Below are 25,032 nucleotides of genomic sequence, written 5' to 3'. Positions count from 1 at the left end.
TTTTATTTTCATGGATAAGCTTTTTGTTTTGAATGTGATAAGAGATCTATCTGGGGACTTGTCTGTGTGCAAGTGAAGTTCAATCCTCTTCAGTGAGAGTTAATATGATACACGTGGGCAGTATTATAATAATCCTTGCAAGCCTCTGCTCTTCATTTAAAGGTAGTATTGTCATCTTCAAAATAGTGGGAATAATTAGACATTCACCCAGATTGCTTAATCCATTTACCTGCCTTTATGTTTATACTTGAACTTAGAAGCATGAAAGGTTTCTTCCTTTCCTTTTTTTTTTTTTTTTTTTAATGATATAATGATAATATTCTTATCTAGCCCAATGCTAACAACCTTTTGTTAAGATGTCTTAGCCGGACTTACCATTCCCACAGCAAGACCTACAAAATGGATCATGTGAGCATTCCTCATCTGGTTCAGCTCAGAAGCTAATTCATCTTAGTTTATGTGCCAACGTGGACTTTTTCAAAACTACGCAGGCTGACTTGGCACTGAAGCAGATGATGAGTGCTCACAAGGGCGCTCCACCAGCTCCGTTTCAATGTTGGTTATCTCCAACAGAGGGAGGGCGGTGAACAGCTGGTGGGGTCGTAGCATCTTAAATTGATGCAGCTGGTTTGTAGTGGTTCTCTGACCAAAGCGTGGAAAGTTGTCTTCCACCCGGTGATTAACTCCAGTAGATCTGTTCTAAGCAAAAATTGTTGCCATCCTGGTTTTTTTGCTTGTGACCTACACCACGCAACATTCGTTCTGTGAGAATGAAACCTCCACATGAAAGGACCTTTAGCGATGGTGCACTGCTTACCACTGACTGCGTGTTATGGCCGTAAATCTTGTGGATCATAAGTGAAGACTGAGTCGGCAGGTATTATTTCGGTCTCTGGTGAGAATTCTTCTTTGTTTATATAGCAACCACATATCTTGGCACCATTTGTTGTAAATAATTGATAGCAAATAGTTGGCTGATCTGAGCCTTGGGAAGGGAAGACGCTGCTGTGTGCTTTGCAGGTGCTGTGGAAGTGCTACTCTGTTCATGCAGAGCTACTGACCATGACCAAGGAAAGTTGCAGGACACTTCCTGGCGCTACTGATGTGTTTTCAGTGTTACATCCACCAACTTAAAAGGGAAAACGAGGAGGATGAGAAGTCAGGTTTTTATACTGCATGGCTCACTCCCAGCTCTCCAGCATAATGAGTGCTCCCTACTTGGAGCTCACCTGGCCACTGCTCATTTTTACGTTGATTCTTCTGTTTCTGAAGGCTTGGGGATGGCTTGAGAAGACTCCATTTGGCCCCACAGACACATACACAGCAACATGTTTACCAGGATAAGGCAACAGCTATTCTGCAACAAAAGTAAAGGATTGTTGATTCTTGTTAATTATTTACTCCTACCAACCTCCTCTCACTGGTGCTAAGCAATAGAAACAAAAATAACTACATTCTTTACTGAAATAATATTCCATTCCTCTTCTTTTCCTTTCATGCATGCTCTTGCAGAAAAGGGTTTGGGGAAATAAGCAGTAAAAATAAGAACTATCTTGCACTCTTCTCCTTTGCTAGATAAATTTTAAGTTGAAGGTACACAAGATATTATTTTTTTCTCTTTTTAAGGCAATTGAAAAGGACAATTTCCCAATTTGCTTTTCCATTCTCAGTATGTGCATTGAGATGAAGCTAAAACTGCACTCTTGCACTTTTTATGCAGCTTTCCTAAAATAATTCTGAATATTTTAACAATGGCTCAGAAACATTCCAGTTTAACCAGTCACTGACCTTCAGTCATATTTTAATGTCATCAGGACTATACTGGTATTTCATCAGTTCCAAAGAAGCTGTATTGTTGCAGAGGCAATGGTGAGATCTATAATTAAAGTTGCTCATGTCTTCCATTACAGTGTTTTCCTTTCAGCAGATTATCATAGTTAAACTGCTTCAATTAATATTTTCCATTTAGAACTTTTCAGTCAAAAAGGTCTTGCTATTTTGGAGATGATGCCTAGGGAAAAGTTAGGGTTATTTATCGACTGTGAGGAAAATAGACTCTGTTTCTTTGGTTTTGGCTTTGTTCCCTCTAGTGTTAAGGGCTGGATATAAAAACCACTTTGAAAATCTGACCAAACTGCTTAAGTTTATAAGCCCCTGAAGAATCTCAGTAAACACAGACTCAAAAAAAATTATTAAAGGAGACAGATAGTAGTAAGTCAGTCCCTGCTGACAGGACTCTACAGATGACTAAGAACTTCTACAAGTCTTCATGTGAGCTTTACATTTCAAGGATGAGACTCCTGAGTTTGTGACTGATTCATTTCATATGAAAAGGGGTTTTTTATGTGTAATACTAAAACTTCCCAGGATATTATTTTCTCTAGAAATCTTATATTTGAAAAATCAAATGGAAATCCTATGGCAAAAAAAGTAGGAGAACATAACTGAAGAATTGGACCAATTTGGGCCCATTTTTGCATATGCTTGAGGATACAAAAGCTGCACTAAGCCTAAGATTTTCAAACTTCTTAGTGCTTTATTTTGCTCTCTTAGTATCCTCCTAATATAATTGTAATTGATTTCAGTAGGAATAGATGGTGTACTATATTGTCAGCAGCAAGAATAAAAAAAAAACTAAACCAAACCTTACTGATTTCTGAGATTTGATTAAGAAATGTGGGGAAGACAGATGTTTCATGTTGTGGCTGATTTTGAAGAGTCAAAAGCCAAAAAAAACCCCACATTGATTAAAGTAATTTGTTTCAGTTACAGCTTTTAATGTAAAAAGTAGTTTCAATTTATAAGGTAAAGTTATTTTGTTCCAGAAACATATATAACAAGATATTTTGTTGGAGCTTTTCTCCTTTTTTTCTTCCAGAAAGCCCAGAGAAAGAAATTGATTTTGCACTTTTTCCAGTTTCTTGCAACCACACGGCTTTATTTAAGTTGCTATAACTCTGGTTTGGTTTTGTTTAATATTTGATTTGAGTTTTTAAAAGGAATATTCCCTCTTTAGTTGGTGTTTCACTGTCTTACATTAGATGTTCTTTAAATGCTCTGGCTGTTGGATGGCACAGCCTTGGTTTTACCCTCCTCAGTGGTCAAGTGGGGCAGCTCTCATGTCCTCACTTTTTTTCAACCGTTCCCTTGGTGCCTGTGGTAGTATTTCGACAGTGACAGTCATTTCTGACTGTAAGAACTGAGATTTGTCCTAGCGTTAAGATTTATTCTAAGTAAAAAATCAGCAGAGTTTTAGACATGTCACAGAGGGGTTTTTTTTTCCAGTTTCAAGATCTGTTTTATTTTTCAGACTGTTGGATCCTGGGGGAATTCAGCATGAACCGCAGGTGTGGGAGAAGCAGCTGTGCAGATGCAAAATGAGTTCTTGTGGTGTGGGAGTGTGCGCTGCGCTGGCCAACACTGATGGTTGGGAGCTACAGCTTCCACCCACCAATAAAGCTGGGCTTGGAAGTACAGATATAAATAACTTGCAAACAGTAATAATTTCCTGGGTGCATGCAATCGAGTGTGATGTGTGTGCCAAGTATGGGTACAACCTGACAATTCCACTGGTGTGTGGTCCTTCTAGAGAGTGAAGCCTCTTTTCTTCACATAGGAAATCCCAACAGGCAAAACTAGGGCAGCCTCCATGCAGGTTGCCCATTGTCTTTCTGTGTGTGCCTGGCTTTCGTGGGGTTAATCCTCAGTGCAAGGTTGCAGGTGTCTCATTCTCATGGCTGGCACACACTACTTCCCTGGGCACTCACAGAGAATCTACATCCCAAATCCTGCTCTGTCACTGTGTGTGTTTGCTGAGCTTCCAGCTTCTCTGTGCCTGAAATGCTAGTGCTGGCTTTTTGGGCAACGTAAGTGGGGAGAACTCAGGCTCTGACCCATCCCCTTAGTTTTATGTCATAATGACAACACAGTAAAACTTAAGCAACAGAGTGTGAAACTCTGTTGAAAGGCCCCCCAAATGATGCATTGCCTTGAAGGAAGCCTGTTTGTCAAGAAAGGGATAAGTGAACTCTGGGGTGTGGGCTCCGATTTGTGGGGTTTTTTGTTGTTTTAAAATTTTGTCTTATCCGAGAACTCTTAAGATGCTAAGAAATGGTGATGTGCTTTATCCTTCATACTCTGCACTGCTTGCTCCTCCAAGTCTAATGTGTTTGAGAATGCAAAAGTAGCTGATCCTGTTAATACGTTTTGAACGAGGTACTTGCTGATACTCAGAGGAATATTTTAGCTTCTCTTCTTGAAGAAATGAAATAAGAGTGATGTGAGCAACAGTCTGCTTGCAGGTTGTTTGTGAAGTGAGGCTGTTTTACTGAAATTATAAGCTCCAGGGAACTCATGATAAGTCCTGTAATATTATCTGTGTGCAATAGGTCTTTATAATTCTAGAAATTATCTTATGACAAACACTTAATTCTTGATGTGCTCAAATTAATTTGTAAGAGGCAAATGTACAAACACTATTTCATATAAGCATGCTTTGACATGCTTTGATAAATTAGGATTTATTTTTTTAATTTGATTGAAACCAGACAAATAACCGCAAATATGAAATCTTGGAAGATAAAAATCCTGAAAGTGTGCTTTGCAACTACTGAGAAAGTTTTATAGCCTAGCTCTTCTTGAGGGACAAATAAATGAGGAATGAAAACAGCTTCTGTGATCAGGAAAATGTATTAATGTTTTGACAGGTAGATGTGGAGATCTTAATACATGAAGTTTGGAATTTTTTCCCTGATGTGTAAATATCCACTCAATGTAATTAGAAACAATTGTGAAGTAGCATGCAGGGAATTCAAATTCTTCAGCTGAGCAGATACTGCAAATGTGATTTGTTGACAGCTTGTCATCCTGCCATTACAGCTGACCTGGAGGTTTTTTTCCTGAATGACTTTTTAAAGGCAAAGTAACATAAGAAGATAAGTATTTGGCCAGAGAGTGTTCTGACTCTGACTAGCAGTATATGCTTAGAGAAACAGTAGAAGAACAGGGCAAGTGTAGAGCAATATTTCCTATAGAATATCCTCCTGACATTTGACTGTCCATGGTTGACTTCCTAGGCTGGAAACTGCATCCATGTTTTTAATTTTTAATAGCTCTTTTTTTCAGTAGTTTGATTTAAATAGCCTCTTGGATGAATTTTTTTTGTGGTTTTTTGTTTTGTTTTGTTTTGTTGTTTTTTTAAAGCATGAGGAGTCTTCACAAGCAAACTTGTATCTGCTTTGTTTGACATTGTTTTCAAATTTTCTTTTTGGCACTGGGGGGAAAAAAGGTGAAATAATTTTTTCTTCAATTGTCTTGCACATGTTGGAGATAATTGGTCTGAAGTATTAATCCCAAATGTTCTGTTTCAAAATAGATAAATGACAGTTTCAAGAATATTTTATATATCAGGATGTCGTCACACAGGAAATGCGATACTAGGCAACAGTTTTTAGGGTTACGTGGGGAATTGTGAGACTGATAGAAACCCTTTAAAAAGTCTTTCAACTTTCAGTCACAGTTTGCCACTTATTCTCTTGCTTATTTTTAATGTTTCCCAGTGCTTTGAGATGTTAAACTAGACTGGCCCCTCTATAATTTTATTTCTGTATTACAACATCTATGTGAAAGGGGTCAAACCAAAATTGTCAATAAAATATTAAATAAATGGAAAAAAAAAGACATGACTTATATATACTCTTCTCTGAATAAAAATTTTCATACAAGCGATATTTTTAAACTAAGCTATTGGTTATCCTCCCCTTCACCTGGCTAGCTTGCCTCTGCTAGTAGTCAGGAAGTCCTAAGCATTTAACCCCTATTTGAGGAGCTTAATTTGACAATACAGATTTAAAACTCTTGCTCAATCATAGCTAATGCTTGGAAGTGCCTGGAATCCCTTGGAGCTGGTGATTTCAGCAGCAGCTGGAATCACCAAATCAAAGCTTAGTAGCTTTGGGACCTATCTTGTATCCAACAAGAGAGACCTATGAAAAAGATGTTTTGAGAGGAGATGGTCCTCACAGGTACCTTTGAAACTGGCTGGTGGTTCAGGCACTGCAGAAAATGTAGCAGCAACAAACATATTTCTTTGAGTCACAAGGTGGTGGGACCAGGCCGTTTCAGTATAATCCCCCATGAAAAGAGAAGCTGCCCGGAGTACAAGGGAAGGGCTTTTATGCATTTACCTGCTGGAAATAGTTCCAAAGCACTCATCTCATCTCTCTGCGAAGTGCCCTACCTAGAAACTTAGAGGTGGTTCTATGGGAATATGCACTTGCAGCCTTATGTGTTGAAGCTACTCTGCATTTCATGTGGTCCATGGCATTTGTGGTAGAGAAGTTAGTGAATCTCTGCAGCCTGATAAGGCAGTCGATCTGGATCAGGGAAGTCAAGTTTTCAGACACTGCTACAGAATATTGCTGATCATGAAGGCTGAGGTTTCAGATAGCACTGCAAAATGTTACTCATGTATGTTTTTCTAAGAATAGTTTTATGTAAACAGACTTTGTAGAGGAACTGGGACTTTAGACCTTTTCACAAGGGGAAAATGAATGCTCTAAGTCCAACTGAGTTCCCTTGTAAGTGATACCTTAAGGAGGTTCAGTACTCTTCCTACATTGCTGTCATGGTAGCTTGGACAACTCTGTGCTCAGCTTTGGTGAATTCTTTTTCTGAGGTGTCTAACAGCATATGAAAGGCATTTGGGTCAGGATTAAGGGAGCAGCCAAGAGCACAGTCAGTAGGAGGCTGGGTAGTACTTACAGTCTCTCTCGATACTCTCCAGAAGCTTCAAGGTTGCTGCAGACGTATCTCTGAATGAGCAGATTATGGAATACAATGGTCCTGTGTAAAATAAAAGATCAAGCCAAAGTTCGTATGGGCATTGCCTGTCATTCCTTTGTATGCCAGTGATTGAAAGCATGGAAATCAATCTGTACCAGAAGTTACTGGGGACTGTGTTTTCTCCAAATACTACTTAAAATCTGTAAAGGGAATGTTCTGGTCCTCAACCTTTCCTCATGGAAAAGTATGGGTAAACAGAGAGGCTTTTAATAGTATTATAACTTTATCTGATATTAAAAAGTCCAGTTACGTCAGCTGGAAAGTAGATTTAAAGATGTTTAAAAACTACTTCTCAGCACAGCAGAAACTGTGTATAGAATATGGATTCTCTAGTACAACCTGCATTTTTTTATAATACTCAAAATTCCTAATTAATGAAGAGTACATGTGTTTTTCTTTGGTTTGATTGTTTTGATCCGAAATATGCAAACTGACCACCATACGCAAACTGATGAAGGCGCAGACTTAATTTTGATCTTGCTTACACCAACAAATGGAACATGTGACTTACATCAGTCTGGGTCAGACTACAGGAGGCCATATGTGTTTGTTTTAGCATTTATGAATGGTTATATTTACCTCATTGCAATGACTCGCTTCGGTTTCTATTGACAAAATCATGACTTAAGAGAATGTTTGCAAAGACAAGAACAGATGTTTCCAGGCCGCTTGCCACAGAGAGGGAAAAAAAGCTGGTATATGCTTGTAAGCTGGTGTTGGCTGTGCCATTTTTCCAGTGAGTAATTGTGAACGGTAGTCATTAGTCAGTTGCTGAAGATCCTGACTTGACAACAAAAGAACGGGCTTGGAGATGCCTTTTTGTATAGTCTCATCTAGAGTGAAGGAAATTGCTGTAATCACTGAAACCAATTTTTTTGAAGTACCTTAATGACCAAGGAGAACCTAAAAGCTTAATGAAATAGATAATCCATGGATATTTTCTCCTCTTCTCCGCAGGCATGTTGGTTTCAAATGAAACTGAAAACTTTTACTAGATGCTTTTATGAAATTGCAAAGTAACATGAGCTTTCTGGAGTCAGTTTGGTGATTTTCTTTTTCCCTCTGCAGCCGTAAGATCACCTCCTAAATCGTAATACTAAAATTGAACTTGTTTTAAACAAACTTTTCTAAAGGGGGGGGAAATGGTGTAATAGACTCTCAGCAGGGTTGATGATCTGGGAAGGTTTTGGGCAAAGTGTTTGTAAAGTAATATCTGTACGCAGAGATGGGCAAGAAAGGACTGATTTCAGCTACCCGGGAGCAGCAGTGTGGGGTGCGTGGCATCTGAGGATTTGGAAATGGAGTTTTAAAAAGGCAAATGAAGAGAGAACCTGCTGTGGGAGACACAACACCTGTGCGTAGCAATTGCCTTGGGTGTTTTATAGATGGGAGGCCCCTCACAGATAGAGCAGAGGGGTGGGAGCTGCTCAGTGGTCTCCCACGCTGCAGCACAGTCCTCAGTGGGCAATGCCATGCATCTGCCCTCTGTAAAGGCTTTAATTTTTGGGTAAGGAGTTAGGTCTTGCTCCATCATGAGATGATGATTTGTGAAAATAAAAAGCTTACGTGTTTTGAAGAGATGTGGCTGTAACATATGTGTACTCACAGACCTTCCAGATGAAAATGACAATGAACCACAGGGTATGTGACATAAATGACCTCTATTTTGGCTTTAAAACCATGGAACGCAGAGCTCTCCTGGCTCAGTCAGAAGCCACTACACAATATGTCTTCAAATGTCATGAATGCAGGGAGAGCTGAGCATGACTTAAAACACCAAGCAAGTTTGAAAGAATACACTGTATCAGTTTACCAACAGGGAATTTTTAAAACGAATATATGGAGGCATCTTCTGCCTTCCCACTTCCATGATCCACTTACTGTAGGCTTGGTAAGATGTATCCCTGGAGATATTTCAGATTTGTTTTTTTTTTACTGTTACTTTTTTTAATAGACAGTGTTATGTTCATCTGTTCAGTGTCAGGCCACTGCCACTGACTAGAGGAAATACCATATGAGCAGTTCATGGGTTTGCTGGTTCCACCTGCTGGCTGAACTGGTGGTGATGACCTGTCAGTCAAGTGGGGTTGAAAAAGTAATCTTAAAAAGAGATTTTATTAATAATTCCTATCTGAAGTATGGAGATAGTGTCTTGTCTTCATGCTACAAACTTTCTTTCTAATTTTTTATTAACTTTCATTTCATTAAATTAAATTTTAAAAGGCAGTTTCTTAAACAGGATGAAAATGTTTAACCACAAGTGCAGTTTTAGCAGGAGCAGGACAGCAAACCTCTTTGAAAATAAGAAGATGAACAAGTTAACCCAGTGATGTGCAAGCACTGCTGCTTGCTCATCGCTTCTGGAGCTTGCCCTGGGAGAGAAAGCCTAGAGCTGCTCCCTGCTAGAGCTAACACAGAGAACTGCATAGCATGCATGAAAACTGGGAGAAGAATGATCCCTCGTATTGGGAACGTACACCAAAAATTTCCCCAAAGAGGGAAAAGAGTGAGGGTGGGTGAAGTCCAGAGTTAGACTTGACTCTGGATACTGCAGTGCCCGTAGTACCAAAGGAAGGCTAGAGGAGAGAGGAGTGAATGACTCTCATTAGCATGGGTTGTAGGGTTGAAACTAGGGCTAAAGTTCGGGGAGCATGGACTTGGGATTCTAATTAAAACTGGATACTGCAAAGCCTGCAGGGCTGGAAGAAAGCTTACATGAAGCCAAAAGCTGTTTGCTAGGTATGACTAATGCCAGAATTATCATTGGAGTTACTGTTTGGATTTGGGATTTTGGGTGCTCTAGAACTCAGTTCCTTGTTTGAATCTCACCAAACTGAGGGCTGAGGGTTCACTCCAGTAGAAATAAATATTTTTTCATTGGTTTTTTGTTAGCATTACATTATGATTAAGTCTAACTTTAGGATAAAGTTTCTGAGATCCTGTTTTATAGGGTTTCATTTCTTGCCGTGTTGTCAAAGCACATGGAGATTAGCAGCTGGTTCTGTGGAGGTGAGTGGTTTATATTGTAGGTTTCCAAGCTAGTAGGTTTTTAAAGGTCTTTAAAGGTACACTTTAGGTTCTTCAAAGATTCAGCTGCTCAGGATATTTAAAGAGTGCATGGCTTCATTAACTTTCTTCTGCTGGCTGTAAACCTTTTCCCTTTTTTTCCACCAAAGGAACAAGAAGGAGTTTCTAAGGGAACATCATGATGCTGTTACCTTTCCTTCTGCTCCAGGCAGTCATTGCTGGTTGCTAGAGGTTCAGTGTAGCCTGCTAGTGACAAACTCAGAGAAGGAACAAATGATGTATCTGTCACAGAAGGCTACAGTTTTACACCAGGATAAGGCAGGGACAGGATATTAGTGCATGAGTAGGTCCTATAGATAGATGTCCATATTGTTTGTTAGCGTGGTTTTGTCGTTATTGACCCCCAGGCGTGGTCTGGACACAGTTTAGGAGGTGAAGATGCACCATGTCCATAAGCAGTTTGGATATGTCCACTCTTTTCAGGAAAGGGATTTAACCTTGGGGACAGGAGGTGTTCTGTTCCACTTGGCCTCAGAGCCTGAGAAGAGTCACTTTCCTAAATTATTTAGCAATACAGAGCAAACCAAATTGACTCAGGGATGAACAAACCAATAACTGGGTCTGAAGGGTCAGCCTAAGGAACACCTTAATGGGGAGGGAATTCTTGCATCAACTGCAAAGATGCTGCTCATCTGCAAATATTATTTTCTGTTTTAAAAGCCCTGATGTTTTAAAGGATTTGTTTGCGAGCAAATCCCTCCAATTTTCCTCATTGTTGTTGATGGCATGTCTGTGTTTGTGGGAACTCAGCAGCACTTATAGGTACACTGCAGCAGATTACCATGCTGCCAGTAGTTTTCATGCAGCATTACTGTACCACAGTCAGAAATGGTTGATTGTATAGGAGAAGGAAGTGTAGAGGAATCGGTGAGTATTTAGATAATGATAGATGGAACATAAGCCTGATTGCATTTGACTTAAAAGCAACCTCCTTTGCCACTTAAAAACCAAGATCCCACCCCTGAAAATATTACACCTGCCTCCCATGGTAATCTTTTTAGTGATTTTTATAGAGAAAGGATTTTCAGATACATCTAGTACTTTGTCCATTTGGAGAGAGGTGACACTTCATCTTTCACTAAGACACTTCAGGCTCATTCTCATAGCAAATCCATTTTCATTCCTGCTATGTGAACCTGTAACACAGGTTATACAATTAGGAGGAAAGTGTTTGCAGAAACAATAAGAAAAATGTGATAAATGAAATCTGCTATACACTGTCAGTCATGCTGATGCTGTTCCAATAAACACAAACATATTTTTGCATACTCAGTTTAAAGACACAGAGTAGAATAATTTATGGCCAAAATTGTCTTTCCTTCCTTGCAGCATTTATATGTATAAAATACTATACACACAAAAAATATGTTAAGGGAGCATTACTGACATAAAGTAGAGTGCTAGAAAGGCAATGCTATAGTTAGTGTTGTAGTTATAATATTATAGTTAACAGGCTTTTTGTTCAGAAACTGGGTCCCTCTCTGTGAATGCTCTATATACAGTCTTTATGCAATTATGAGCATTTTTTAAGGCGAGTGCTTGGTTTTAGGGAGGGAATTTGCTTTCAAGGCAAATGCAGGGAGATTTATATCACATCTGTTATTATCCAAGTGGAGCCTTGTCTTGTAAAGGAGATTTGTCTTACAGAGTGCACAGTTTGGGCAGCCTTCAATTTAGGAGTGGATGCAAAATACTTTTCCAAGTGTTGCTCTATAATTTTTTTCTATTTTTTTTCCCCCCGTATGCTATTCAAACCTTTGGAAGACAAAATCGGTCATTTCCTTGTGGGAATTGTTATTCAGCTCTTTCACTGTAGTTTCTGAGTGCCTCAGAAATGTTAATGTGTTGTTACCAATTCTGAGGAGATGATGTGATATCTCCTCTTTATAAAGCAGGGGTGAAGGCTGGGGGTTGAAACACGGGTCTGAGAGTGCTTGCTAATTTGGGGGCCATATTTAATACCTGATTTCTTGTGCTAATGCATTTCTCATGACCAAGACACATTCCCTATTGTTGATTTCAGTGAGTGCTCAGGAGTGCTGCAATCTGGGCCTCAGGGTTTGAAACTGAAGACCAAAGATATAAGGAACAGTTATTTGGTGACCAGCTGAGTCAAGATTTAGTGTAAGCAGCTTCCCTAGCAGCACATAAGAATTGTGAAGCAGAGGCTGGCATACAGTGCTTTCTGAAAGGGTGGTGCTCATTTCCAATTGTCTAGAGCCTCTTTCTTCTGATTCTGCCTTGTCTTTGAATATCTGTAACAAATGAGGGAGAGCTCCAGTGAGTCCTTCTAGCTGCACTTCTGATCCTCAGAAAAGATACCGACTGACAAGTTAGAAAACAGATTGTTTACTTAAAGAGGATACTCAGAGAAAACAGTCCTACTGCTTCAACTTTGACAGCTTGTCCCAAGTTTTCCTTGTTATTGCACAAAATAGAATGGTCTATGTATACATTAAAAAAGTACCCATGTTTTGTCTTACAGTAGTTATCTGATCACAGTACCTAAGTCAATCTCTTCCTTCAGCTCAATATCCTGCTATGTAATTTTCTACTTGAGAACCGCTCATCTCTGCTCAAAAGTGGTCTGTAGTGTCAGCCCAGTGACATTAGTTTACTACACTGAATGGTGTTGCTGAGAATGTAAAACTATGCCATTAACCTGTTTGCAATATAAAATAGGCTTCTGTGTTTTACAAGCTTATGCAGCGTAGTAAGAATCTGGCAAGTGTAAAGGAAAAAGGTGTTAAGGAGAGCTGGCAGCTCCTTAAAGAAACAATATTAAGTGCAAACTCTTCCAATAAGGAGGAAAGCTAAGGAAATGCAACAGAGGACCAGCGTAGCTAAATTGCCAGCTCCTCATGGCTCCTGAAGAGTTGTTTTTTACAGAGTGGAAAGTAGGTCAGATTTCCAAGAAGAAGGATTAAAAAAAAAATGTAGTGACAATAAAATCAGAAATATTGAGGCACAAAATGATATTAAAATATCCACATTTGAAACAGGCGATGAGAATTCATTTTTCACATACATTAGTAATGAAAGAATGACTGAAAGGAAAGGTTAGAGGGTGAAAGGAATCAACAGATGGCATTGAGAAGGCCAAAGCATCCTTGGTTTGTTTGGGTCTTTCCCAGTAAAGTGAATACTGTTACTACTCATAACAGGGGGGACTGTGCTGGCACTGCAGTATCCAGAAAATCTCACATACACAAATAAGTGCCTCTGTACATCCTGGTAACCGGAGAAGTGTACACCTTTCACCTGCACCCACCAATCTTAGGATGGTTTGTCCAGAGAACATTGCTGTACAATGCCTGAAATATCAACTGAAGGTGACTTGAAACGTGTTTGGGAAAGTGCACTGTTGGAAGGAAAGGGAGGAGCCCAGAAGTGCCTTCTTTGTAAGTACTGATCTGTAGTTCTTTTAATGAGTTAAATGATGTCACTGAGTGCACTAACGATTTATGTAGAAAGCTGGTAAGGATGAAAGAAAGGGCTAAAATTCAAAGTGGTCTTGATCAGCTGGAAAAGTAGTCATAAAAAGAATGGTCACAGTTCAACAAGGACATGTTCTATATGTGACTCTTGGGAGTAACCAGTTTTAATGATAAAGGCTGGGGAATAACTTCCTGGGGAGTAACTATTCAGAAAAAAAGTCTGAGAGTTGCAAGGAACCACAATCCAGTACATGAGTACATTGTCATGGTGTGGTATGTAGTATTCTGGGGAGAAGAGAAAGGAATATAGCTTGCAGAACATTTGGCAGGAAACCCCCAACCTTCCTTGCCTGGAGCACCGTGTCAGCTCACAGGGACTGTACCTTGAGAAAGAAGTAAATCAACAGAACTATGCAGAAGGACAGTAACAACACTGAACAGTCAGTCCCAGATAACATGACTGATAAGTATGTATTGAGCACATTGGTGTTATGTGGGATAGATGGCAGCAATATGATCAGTGGTTATTACAGTCTTCTGCATATATGGGCTGCTGCAAAACTGGGGAAAATAAGCTGGTTTCTATGCCTGTGAAAGCAAAAAGACTAAAGACAGTATGGTCCAGCAAAAGAGATCATACAACCACAGTAAAAGTAGTCCAGCACTGAAAGTTTCAATGAGGAGGTTATTGAATCTCCATAGAGCCTTCAAGAACAATTAGGAAACATCTTCTGACAATAATGTAAGTTATAGTAGATTCTGCTGTGGTGCTGGACATCTCCTGATGCCTCTTCCAAGCAGAAGTGTGCTATTTTCTGACACACTTTCATCTTTCATATCCTTTTTCTCCTTGGTGAATATCACTGTTCTCTGAATAGGAATTTCTTAAATGGTGGGGGAGATTAAAATTTAGTAAATTCATAGTAGTTATCTTGGTACAGAACTTCATGGGGCTATGCTTTAAGCTACTATATTTGACAGTCTGCTGCAGCTGTAAGAGTCACAGGCCACAACTTCTGAGTGTGTTCCTTAGAGTAATGACTGGGACTTGCTTTCTAATCAACATATTTTCTGAAGACTTTTAAAATGCATGTAGCAGTCTGACATACCAGCTGTCACCAGAAATCATGTCCCCCACCAACACCCGCATGTGGTGCGTTGGCACTCATGTCACACAGAGAGGGAGTGTTGACAAGTCCTCTTGTTAGTCACCTTAGGAAGGGAGGAAAGAAGCCAGGGTTCAAAGAAGGCAATCTCAGGAGAACACCAGGAACATCAGAACTGGAACAGCCTGAGCAAGGCTGGCCCAGGGCTTTTACAAGCCCAAGAGGAAATAAGTGCAGCAAAAGAGAAATTTTCTCCAGCCTCATCCATGTTTAGCTTGGTGTTTGGGACTGAACTGAACCTCTCTCATCATGGGACAGCAATGCAATGCCATTCCTTGCCAATCTTTCCAAGTTTCAGAGTCTTGAGTAGCTATAGTTTCATTTGTGTTAAAACTGAATTATGCTTTCTTTTGAATTAGAAGCCGAACTTGATTTCCAAGCCAATGCTTGATAGCATCCTTTGTCTTCGAGACGACAGATGGAAGTATGTGCGGAGCCTCCTGACCCCAGCCTTCAGCGATACCAAACTGAAAGAGGTAAGGTGTAGACAGTTCTGATTTCATAATTTAGAAGACTAGCGCAGTCATCTGCTTTATGTAGGTCCATATTAAGGATAGGCAAAACTTGCTTTGTGCCAGTTTACTTAGGCCTGAAGAGCACGTGCAGTAGAGCATAAGTACAGCATGGTCCAGGTCATAGACTGGCAAAAATCAGAATGGCTTAGCTGAGGATATGATCCTCTGTCTTCCTTTATGTGAGGCAGTTTGTCCATGAAAGTGTAGCATGCTCAAGAAGGACCCTTACATCTTCCTCTCTCCTACCCTGTTAGGAGTAAGCTAGAGTACAGGAAAGGTTATTGCTCCCAGTTGGAACATAGCTTTTCATGATGTGCAGAGTCAGCAACTCTCACATTAACACAGGAACTGCTATCAGTCTATTTTCATTTCTCCATCTCCTTCCCCTCCCCTCCTCCTTTTATTATTTAATCCTTTCATATAATAAAATAAGTCACTGGAACAGAATGTCATTGCCAGATAAATACCTCTGACTGAAAATAAATGTCTCTGTGCTGACCTGCTGCTAATTTCCTATAAATGTATCAGCATTTGCTCAGCCATGGGAGCCCATTACCTGGTAACAAAGTCCTGTTCCAGTGACACGATATCTCTTAATTAAATGCAGATAAATGATTGACTGGTTAAAGTCTTCTTTCAAGGGAAAAAAACCCCCATCTCCACAACAAGAAAAAAATCACCTTTTCCTTCATGTGTTTTATTCTGAAAGGGAATCATGCCTCACTCCAGTGCCCAGTCCTGGGTTGTAAAATTTTCCACTGGGCAGACGCTTGTGTTGTTTTGACATGCCGCTGTCGAAATCCACAGTAACATCTAAATGTGTCTGCCTCTCCCAGCTCTATAGACAGCGGTTGCTTAGCAACGCCGGCTGTCACCTCCTTATTATGGTAAATTCTAATTGGCTGTGAGCCTGGTGGAGCTGCTGATTAATCACGACTGACAATGCCATTGGTTATGCGCCCCGACATTTGCTCTGTCACCGACTCCATCACGAAATTTTAGCAAGGCAAGGGTGTTTAAATATGCAAGCGATTAGTTGCACATGGCATGGTGGGAAGAGGAGAGTTTTGCATTTTCCTGGCGGAAATTAATCTTACTGCAGGTCATCGGCTCTTTGCTGGAGGACTAACAAAAGATAACGCTGTTCTCCCCTCAATTTGTGGAGAGCAACCTCCGCCGGCACCAGCCGGGCAGGCTTGGCTGAGGAGCACAGCGAGGGCAAGCGAGTGGAGCCTTGGGTGCCCTGCTTGGGCACACACAGGTTTGTAAGGTCTGACTGGTCAAATTGACTTGGGAGGAGAAGTCATGGCACTCCCTTTGCACTGCTTGGTGGTGGAGATGGAATGAAGGAATAGTGGTAGGAGGTAGACTTAAGGGCGGGACAGTGCCTGGTAGCCGTCTCGCATGCAAAGACTGAGATCTTTATTTTTAGCTGGATAATCACCTTTCCCCATGCTGCCTCTTCCAAGCTCTGTGGAAGGACTGTGACTGTGTATGGGCTCAGGGTGACCTGGAAATGGTTACTTTCTCCTCCCATTTTACAGCAAGTGGGAAAAAGAGGAGTGGGGAAGGTCTCTGAAAAGCTCAGCTTTGTTCCTCTCTCCTATGCCTTCAGCAGAAGTCTCTCCATCCTGACACAGAGAGACACTTGCAGTAAGCCCGTATGAGATTAAGAACTGCTGTTGAACGGATGTGCTCCTCAGCCTCGCATCTCGTTTTCTACCCAAATACATTAACAATCCTGGGATTTGAAGTTAATGCAACTTAAGTCCTTGCCCATGTGCTTTTCTTTCTGTTGCTTAATTTAGAAGCCATACTGACACTTCTCAAAGGAAATTGATGCTCATTAATTATGATCTCACTTTTTTACTCTCCCATATTTGGTACTCTTTCAGAACCTCTGCAGCAGCATGGAAACAAAAGTACCATATTCTACTACTGGCCATACTACAGAGTATTTGGAGTTATGCAGAAGACATCCTGTTTATAATAAACTCTTCCTCTGTACTTCAAAACAGTTACAAACAAGCTAGCTTTGGTATTAATTTATTGCATTAAAACCTGGATATGTAATTCTATACATATTTATAAATACTACCAGGCACTTTTCTTATTTTTTTCTCCCAAAACATTGATTCTTTTGCTATAGAGGTCCAAGCTCTGATAAAATTCCTCACCAAAGTCTTCCTCTCTGTCCTCTCTGGATGTCTGCCTTGCCTTCATTCCTCTGTATAAACTCCCCAGTGATGCTGGAGAGACTGCAGACCTCCTGAGTGGTTTCCTTGAGTGCTGCAGCCCCTAGTGCCACTCCAAACATAGACTTGTCTGTCTGGATGTTCTGAGAGAACTGAGAGCTATTAGCCTGTGACAGAGGAAGAAATGTTAACAACTCCTTATGCTCCCTATAGCAATCACTTCAGATAAAAGATGCACCAAGGGCCAGAGCCTGGAGGTTCCTGATAACTCCATTTCAGAAACCCAAGAAGGGACAGTTTCAGTGCTGCTAAGAATGAAGCTGGTATCTACTTTGACCTGGCTGCTGGAGGACAAGAGCCAAGGCAGAGCTAATGTATGTTGCTAAGATTCAACCTGCAGTGCTCCACCTGGCTGCTGTGGCTGTGACCAAAGGCATACTTTGCCCTTGTCGCTCCACAGAAGTGGTGTAATGTCACTGAGAAGTTTGCTGAGCTTGAGGAATTTCCCCTTAGTTTGGCAAAAATCTACAACAGCCAGTCACCAAATGATAAAAAAGTTAATTCCACAAATTTTTAATTTTTCACTTACAGGAAATGAACTGAAACTAGAGGTTATAGAGCTGTTGGGTAGCCCATGTAGTGATTGCTGTGTGTGCACAGAGAGTTATTTTTGTAACATTTTGCAAGAGTTTCTGATATCTTCTCTAGCTTTTACTTTCTCAAGTTCTCTTTAAAAGCCATGCACTGTTTCACTGTTGCTTTTATGGATTTCTATATATTGGGTGTTCTCCCTTTTAAATTTTCTTTTTCTAATAAGCATGTGAAGATTAGTAAAGCAGTCCACTCCAAGAGAAGGAATTTTTGGCTCCAGATAACATTAAATACAAATACTATAATGGTAGTGAGCATAGCATAAAGCAATAGACTTCTAGGCTTGGTCCTGCAGTAAGATTTGGTAGCATCCCATGTGGCATGCCACTGGACTCGGTAGCCGATCTGATAATAAGTTCTTTCCAGTAAGACCCCCTCATAGTGCCATTGCTATGGGAGAATGAGAATGAGAAATGAGAGACAGGAGGCAGGACACCCAAGAAATTCCACTTCGAGTTCTGACATTGACTGCCTATGGGTGATCTGACGGAAGCTACTTAAATGCTCTGCACATGAAACAATTTTTATCTCTAAATGGGAATAATACCAACCCCTGAAAGTTGATCCAAGATGTAATTCATGAGGAATTGATGAATACCTGGAGGCTCTAAGTAAAAGAATAATTTCCCAGTGTTCCTGTCATGCTCTCCTCAGCTATTACGTATTGAAACAAACTGACATGTTAGTGATCTTACTGTACTGATCTTGATTCCCTATTCAGTATTTCTTATTTTGTTCCTCTTCTTTTTGCTGTGGTGCCTGTGATGATCCTGCAGTTCTGGACCCCTTGTCAGACTTGATAAATAGCTTTGCTCTCTTTTACAGCCAACACCAGCAGAAAACCTATTGATTTTTATTTATTCTGATGGTGCTGCAGTAGTCTTGTCATCTCCTATCAGTATGCAGGGAATCCTCTCCTCCATTAACAAACCATTAAAACAAAGCAGAACAGAAATTAGAGGGGAGAGCACAGCATAATGTAGCAATGTCCTAAATAACCTGTGAAGTGGAGTTTGTGTTGAGGCATTTCTTTCAAATGAAGGGAGACACAAAGCAGAACTTGGGATAACGTGACAGAACAGTGCAGGAAAATCCTCTAGTGTCACTCTCAGGCATGTAGATCTTTCATGTCCCACTAGGACATAAGATCTGACAGTCCAACCATTAAGATTTCCTTGATTTGCTCTTATTCTGTTTGTGCACATTGGTCAAAAGCATTTTGGAAGGATCTCTGGATATTGTTGTTGTTACTGGGCAAAGCAAGTGTGCTCACCTAAGGCAAATCAAATAACTAACAGTAAAAACTGATATATGAAATGTATATATCCTTGAGCCACAGGTCAGTGTCTGGTTGAGTTGCTCATTTTGGTAAGCTGTGCCCAGGAATAGCAAGGCCCACTGTCAGGTGATGGAAACAAATCCGCTCACGAAACGTCTTCCTGACACTCCAGTCTTTTCCTGGTTTTATTCAGGGACTTTAAATCTGGAACAGAAGCAACTCTTGTTTTAGGGATGTATTCTTTTTCCTTCTTCTGTATGCGAACAGTAAAGTCTCCAATGTGTCTGTCTACAGTGAACATGATCCAGCCTTCTACTTTTTAGTTTACTGTGCTAATAATAAGGGCAATAATAATACTAATGAATACTGAGGGCCACATCTAACTAGAGGAATGTGACTCCGATGCCTTTGAAAAGTGTAAACATCCACACGCACTGTGTGTACGCAGAATCAGAAGCTAATTGTTGTTATGTGCCAAATAGCATGTTGGCAGGATTTATACAGCAAAGCCCCTGGCATCACGAAAACCCTAACCCCAAATGCTCTTCTTTGGCAAAAAGAAAGAAATTTGGACTCTGGGCTACTCTTGCTATTAAATAACTGGCAGATCAAATATTTACAGGGACCATATTGTTTAGATTTTTCTTCATCCTGTTCCTCTCAGCCAATCTGAACACAGAGCAGCTGGGGTTTGTTTACCTACCAAGAACTGAATCTAAGGCAGGTTATGCAGGTTTTATGTTCTGGCTGGGAAATGAGAATGTACTGAAAGTCACTGATACCAAGGCGGTGTAGATCAACGTGTCTGTTTCTGTGCTGGTTTTCAACGTTTGATATATTTCACCTCCCCTAACACTACTTTATTTTTCTTGACAATTGGACAAAGAGTTTGAGGTGTTAAGGGACTTGAGAATGTTTCAATCTGTGATCTTTGTAGTTTGAAATCTTGGACTAATTTATGCACCCCAGGGGAATAAAAACCCAAACACAACCTATGATTCCTTAGTAGATATTTCCTGTAGCTTTCATACACAAATAATTGTCTCATTGATATGACTCTGTCCTATCATGCTAACAGTAAATCAAATCCATGTGCCCCCCTCCTTATTTTGCTGGTTAGATTTACTAATAAAAATACCTTATGGCTAGAAATGAATTGCAACAGTATTTTGAAAGCTGGTGGAATGAGGAAAGTGCAGAAGTGCTGTGGGATGCCCTAGCCAGACGTGCCCCTGACAACTCTGCCAGCTGTTGAAGAGCAATAGCAACCAGCTGGGTGGTTGCAGATCTGGTGGTGTGATGAAAAAAAGAGAAAATAAGGCAATAACAGGAACATCTGAAATGATCACCATCTGTTTAGGAAACATCGTACCTGTTAAAATACGGATTTACATTTTGTTCTCCTTGACTGGTTCAATTCATTGGAGGGGCTGGACTCATAGATTATAAAATATTTCACCTTGGTTCAATCTGTTGAACAGAAATGTGCTAAAGTTGTTGAACCATTTGAGAAGCAGTTCACTGCAGGGGATCTTTAGAAAGCTGAAAGAGGGAGGGAGAACTGCCACATAACATGGTGTGCCCCTCCCAAACACGTAACAGCTACTGTTACCAAATACTAATCTGTCGTCAGAATTGCCTTGTGAGACTATGGCAAAGCCCAAATCACTCCGGCTTTGAAATGAAATTTCTCCTATATAGGCACGGGACCTCGAGAGCAGCGAGACACATTCCTGACTCAGACTTCTGCCTTTGGAAAACATATTGGATGCTCCCGCGTTGGCCTTTTGACTGTGTATAGTCTTGCCCATGTGTTAGGATGGCAGTGTGCCTGTGCACAAAGTGTTATGCCAGTTTCACAGAGGTAGAAGTGCCAAGCAAAATGGACTTGGCTGGGCAGGCTGCACAGCTCTCGGAGAGTGCGGCAAGGCTGCAGTAAGTCTTTTTTGGTAACAAGAATGTCAGAGGAGTAGGACAAGTCTGTTCTCGTGTTTGTTGACATCCGTATGCTGGAGGAGGTTGTTCAGGAAGGAGAGGCAGGTTTCTATGTGTATGTTCCGGGTGCTTGGCATAATTATTGAGGCAAGACTGTGGTATTAAGTTGTAGGCTGTAAGGATCTCTTGCCAGTCTTTATGGGAAAGAGCCATAGGACATAATTCCTTCAGGTTCACAGTTGGATTGCTGCTATACCCTTCCTCTGCCCCCGTAGTTGGTGTCATCAAGGAAGTTCTGATGCCTTTCATATGTAAAAAGTTAAAGAGAAAGAAAGAGAGACTTTAACGAGGTCTTCTTGGTTGTCTGTGTTATGGCTTCGCTGAAACCATAGAGGAGTCAAGAGGAGACTTGCACTGTGAGCTACGGCCAGGCTATGGGTCAGTCTACCCAACCATCATGTGTCAGTGACTGGAAAGAACAACTAGTTGAATAACTCATGTGAATGTCCATTTAATGGCATCACAGCTCCAGAAAATCCTTTCCTCATGTATCAATTGCAGTATGCCCTCAGCTGCCTGTAGTGGTACACAGGGTGGTTTTTAATGTATATGTTAAATACCTCAAACCAAGAGACAACAGGATGGAAGTGCTGGGCCTCTGATGTCAATACCTATACAGGAATTTGGGACTTTGGAAAATATTATTCTTTCTGCCCTGGAGCATGTATAAGCTGAATGTAATGTACTCTAAATAAGGATCAAGATAAATCATCAGCTGCAATGATTAGAAAGAGAGGGGGGTATTTTTCCTTGATAGCTCTCTGTGTATGTAGTCACAGGTGGGCAAGAAGCCCTGAAGGTCAGGTAAGTGACAGAGCCTCTTGTATTTAGGCCCAGAGCTGGAGAAGGTCATCCCTATAATTTGTAAGTTTATTTTTAGCAGGCAGTGCCAATATTTCATCTTATCTGTGCATAAGTGCCTAACCACACTTGCAGAGGAACCTGAGAGCTCCATCCCATTTACAAGATAAAAATAATTTTAAATAATTGTTTTTGCTGGTTTCTTTTTCCCTTAACATTTTAGTGTTTTTCACAATTCAATATGTTCCTTTCTAGATGACACCACTAATAAACCAGGCCTGTGACATCCTGCTGTGTAACTTGAAAGTCCACGCAGATTCTGGCAAAGCTTTTGATATCCAGAGGTATGTTCAACATGCCAGAAATTAGTAGCAGATTTAAAAAAAAAAAAAATCAGTAGCAGCAGTTATTCTAAACATACACTTACTGTATAAAAGTGTTTTTTTTCCTCCCTTATTTTTAAGAGTGGAGATCATAGTTTAATAGAGGATGTGTCTGATAAACTCCTTTTCTTCCTGGGGGCAGTCATTGCATACTTGAAAAGTAATTTTGGTAAAGCATCTAATGTATTTCTAGCTGTTGTTTAATGAAGTTTTAACAGCTGGAAGCAGAAAGGAAGGCTGCGTCAATCCCTGCCCAGTCTGTTCTCTACAGTCTGCCAATAATGTACAAGTATAAGAATTGATCTGATATCAAATATCTCTAGTCCATCACCCTCTTGCTTTTTTTTATACAAGTTTTTTTGAGCACTTAATCATTCTTACCACATTCTTCACATCCTCCCTCATGGAACACTAGCCTTTTGTGAAACAATGGGATCGGTACTTCAGATGAGAACGCACCACTGGTTTATAAAATGACATTTTAATATTTTCCATATTGTGCTTTCTCTCATTTGTTATACATTTAATATCCTATTATCTTTTTTGTTGCTCTTTCATCAGAGGTTTTCACTGAACTGTTCACAACACTTTCTTCTCTGAGTAGAGACGCATTTCCTGTAGGACCCTGTGCAGCATATGAGTAGTGTGAATGTGTTCTTTCTAGTAGGCCCTACTTTGTGTACACTTCACTTGCTGGGCTGGTCAGTGCCTTCTGAAGTTCTTTGTGATTTCCCCCAAACTGAAGAGGCACAGATAATATTGTTTCATCCGAAGAAGTGGATATTTAGCCACAATTCGTTCATCTCTTTTCAAGGACACGTATATATGCGCACATGCAAGCGTATGTGTGTGCACAGAGATCTCTTTATTAAACACCTGAAGAGATGCTGTAAAACCTCAAGATACATTACACTAGCCGAGTGCTCTGATGAAAATTGACCTTTTGGGTCCCTCTAGACTTTTCTCTTTTTTCCATTTGTCTTTGCCTGGTCTCTTAGCTATTGATCTATTATAGGGTTTCACCTCTCAAGAGACATTTTGGAAAAGAACTTTTGAAAGTATAAATGAATGATGTTGACCATCTCAGAACATGATCTTCCAGTTGTTTTACCATACTACCATTTCAGCAGGTTTGACAGTTATAAATGTGATTCTCATTCCACTACAGTTTCACAGAATTGCCTTGGGAGCTGTTTTTGGATGTAAATACCCTAGCTGTAACCTCCTGTGATGTTGTACATGAGTTGTCTTTAGTCATTTTGTGTTTTGCCAACAAGTCAAAATGTAGTTTTTAAGGTTTTTTTCAGTACCTTGGAGAGATAAATGATTGAGTACCTCTGAAGTTATTGTTTTATAGGAATGGACGCTCTTTTAGCATTTCAGCTTCTAATAATGCTTTTTTCGTGTGTGTGTGTGTGTGTGTGTGTGTGTTTGTAAGAACTGGAGACCCAAAGAAGCTACTTCACTTTGCAGTATTGCTGTAATCTTTCAAATCTGATCTGGTGTCATCAGAATGACAGAAGCCAAAGATCATAGTTTAGAAATACTGCTGCACAATGTACACAGGATATATAATGGGCCTGACTCTTGACCTTCTCTTCATACATGCTCACTCAGGTTAAAACTCCAGAGACTGATATTAGCCTTTTGTAAGGGATCATAGAAAAACATTCATTGTAGGTTTGACCACAGATCAGAAGAATGAAATTTCAAGGACATTTTACATTCTCCCGTCCACTTATCTCAAAACTAAATAGCTGCTAAAGCCCAGTAGAAAAATAAAGATGGTGAGGCAACTGGATAGATGGTTAGATATGCAGGGAGAGATTCGGTAACTTTTGAAGTTTCTAGGTCATGGTCCACAGATGATTTGTAATTCTCGAAGCACTGGTTGTTCCTCTGCAGAGATACAGATTTCACATGGTGTCAGTTCTTCTTGGTTTTGCCCATGGATTTACATTACAAAGGAGGTATAGAGAAGAAGAAGGAAATCCTTAAGCAACGTAATTTTATTTAAACACCTCTTGATTCTGAGAGTTTAGATGGGACTGGTAATAGATATGGTTCTCGCAGTTTAAAATGAGAAAGGAGTGATCTCTTTTATTAGAATGCATACTAAGAAAATGCTTATGAATCTCTGATGATTCCCTTTGATTTCTAGGTAATAAAAAATTAAATTGTTTATTTCTAATAATTTTTTGATGGAATTATTGAGCTAAATGAAAATATGTTCATTTTATATGCAGAGAGGTGACCATTATTAAGCATCAGCATTTGTCAGAATGATGGAAACGTCTCTTGTTGGCAAAGCCCAAATCTAAAAGCAAAAAGAAACCCAGTGTCAAAAATTAATGCTATGTGATGTTTGTAGAAGCAAGATATTATTGGTTATGTGAATTGTAGATAACAATGTATCATCCTTCAATTCAATGCAGGTGTTACAACTGCTTTACGTTGGATGTCGTTGGTAGCGTAGCTTTTGGTACTGAGGTGGATTCCAAGAAGAATCCTGATGACCCTTTTGTTAAGAATTGTAGAACATTCTTTGAAATGTCTTTGTTTAAGCCTCTCCTCATTCTAATCCGTGAGTATAGATGACGTTTGTCTGCTTCCTTATAGTAATTTCCTAAAAGTCATTCTGAACATACTGAAGCCACAGCAGGAAGATTTATAGCTGACT

At 40.1% G+C, this 25,032-nt stretch overlaps 1 protein-coding gene across 4 annotated transcripts in view; it reads left to right on the top strand.

The window, feature by feature from the left end:
• Window positions 1-25,032, top strand: part of TBXAS1 (thromboxane A synthase 1) — a 242,668-nt gene that overhangs the window by 126,767 nt on the left and 90,869 nt on the right. For all 4 annotated transcript variants that reach the window (XM_027881146.1, XM_027881147.1, XM_027881148.1 and 1 more), the window contains 3 exons: window positions 14,893-15,009; window positions 22,225-22,313; window positions 24,788-24,936. In XM_027881146.1, coding sequence (XP_027736947.1) covers window positions 14,893-15,009; window positions 22,225-22,313; window positions 24,788-24,936 — 355 coding nt within the window. The remainder of the gene's footprint in view (window positions 1-14,892; window positions 15,010-22,224; window positions 22,314-24,787; window positions 24,937-25,032) is intronic.

The sequence above is a fragment of the Empidonax traillii genome, unplaced genomic scaffold, assembly GCF_003031625.1.
Source record: "Empidonax traillii isolate 1590-97213 ecotype Southwest subspecies unplaced genomic scaffold, ASM303162v1 scaffold84:size2688230, whole genome shotgun sequence".
Classification (NCBI taxonomy): Eukaryota; Metazoa; Chordata; class Aves; order Passeriformes; family Tyrannidae; genus Empidonax; species Empidonax traillii.
Note: the sequence above shows the minus strand (reverse complement) of the source record. Positions and strands in the feature narration are given on the sequence as shown.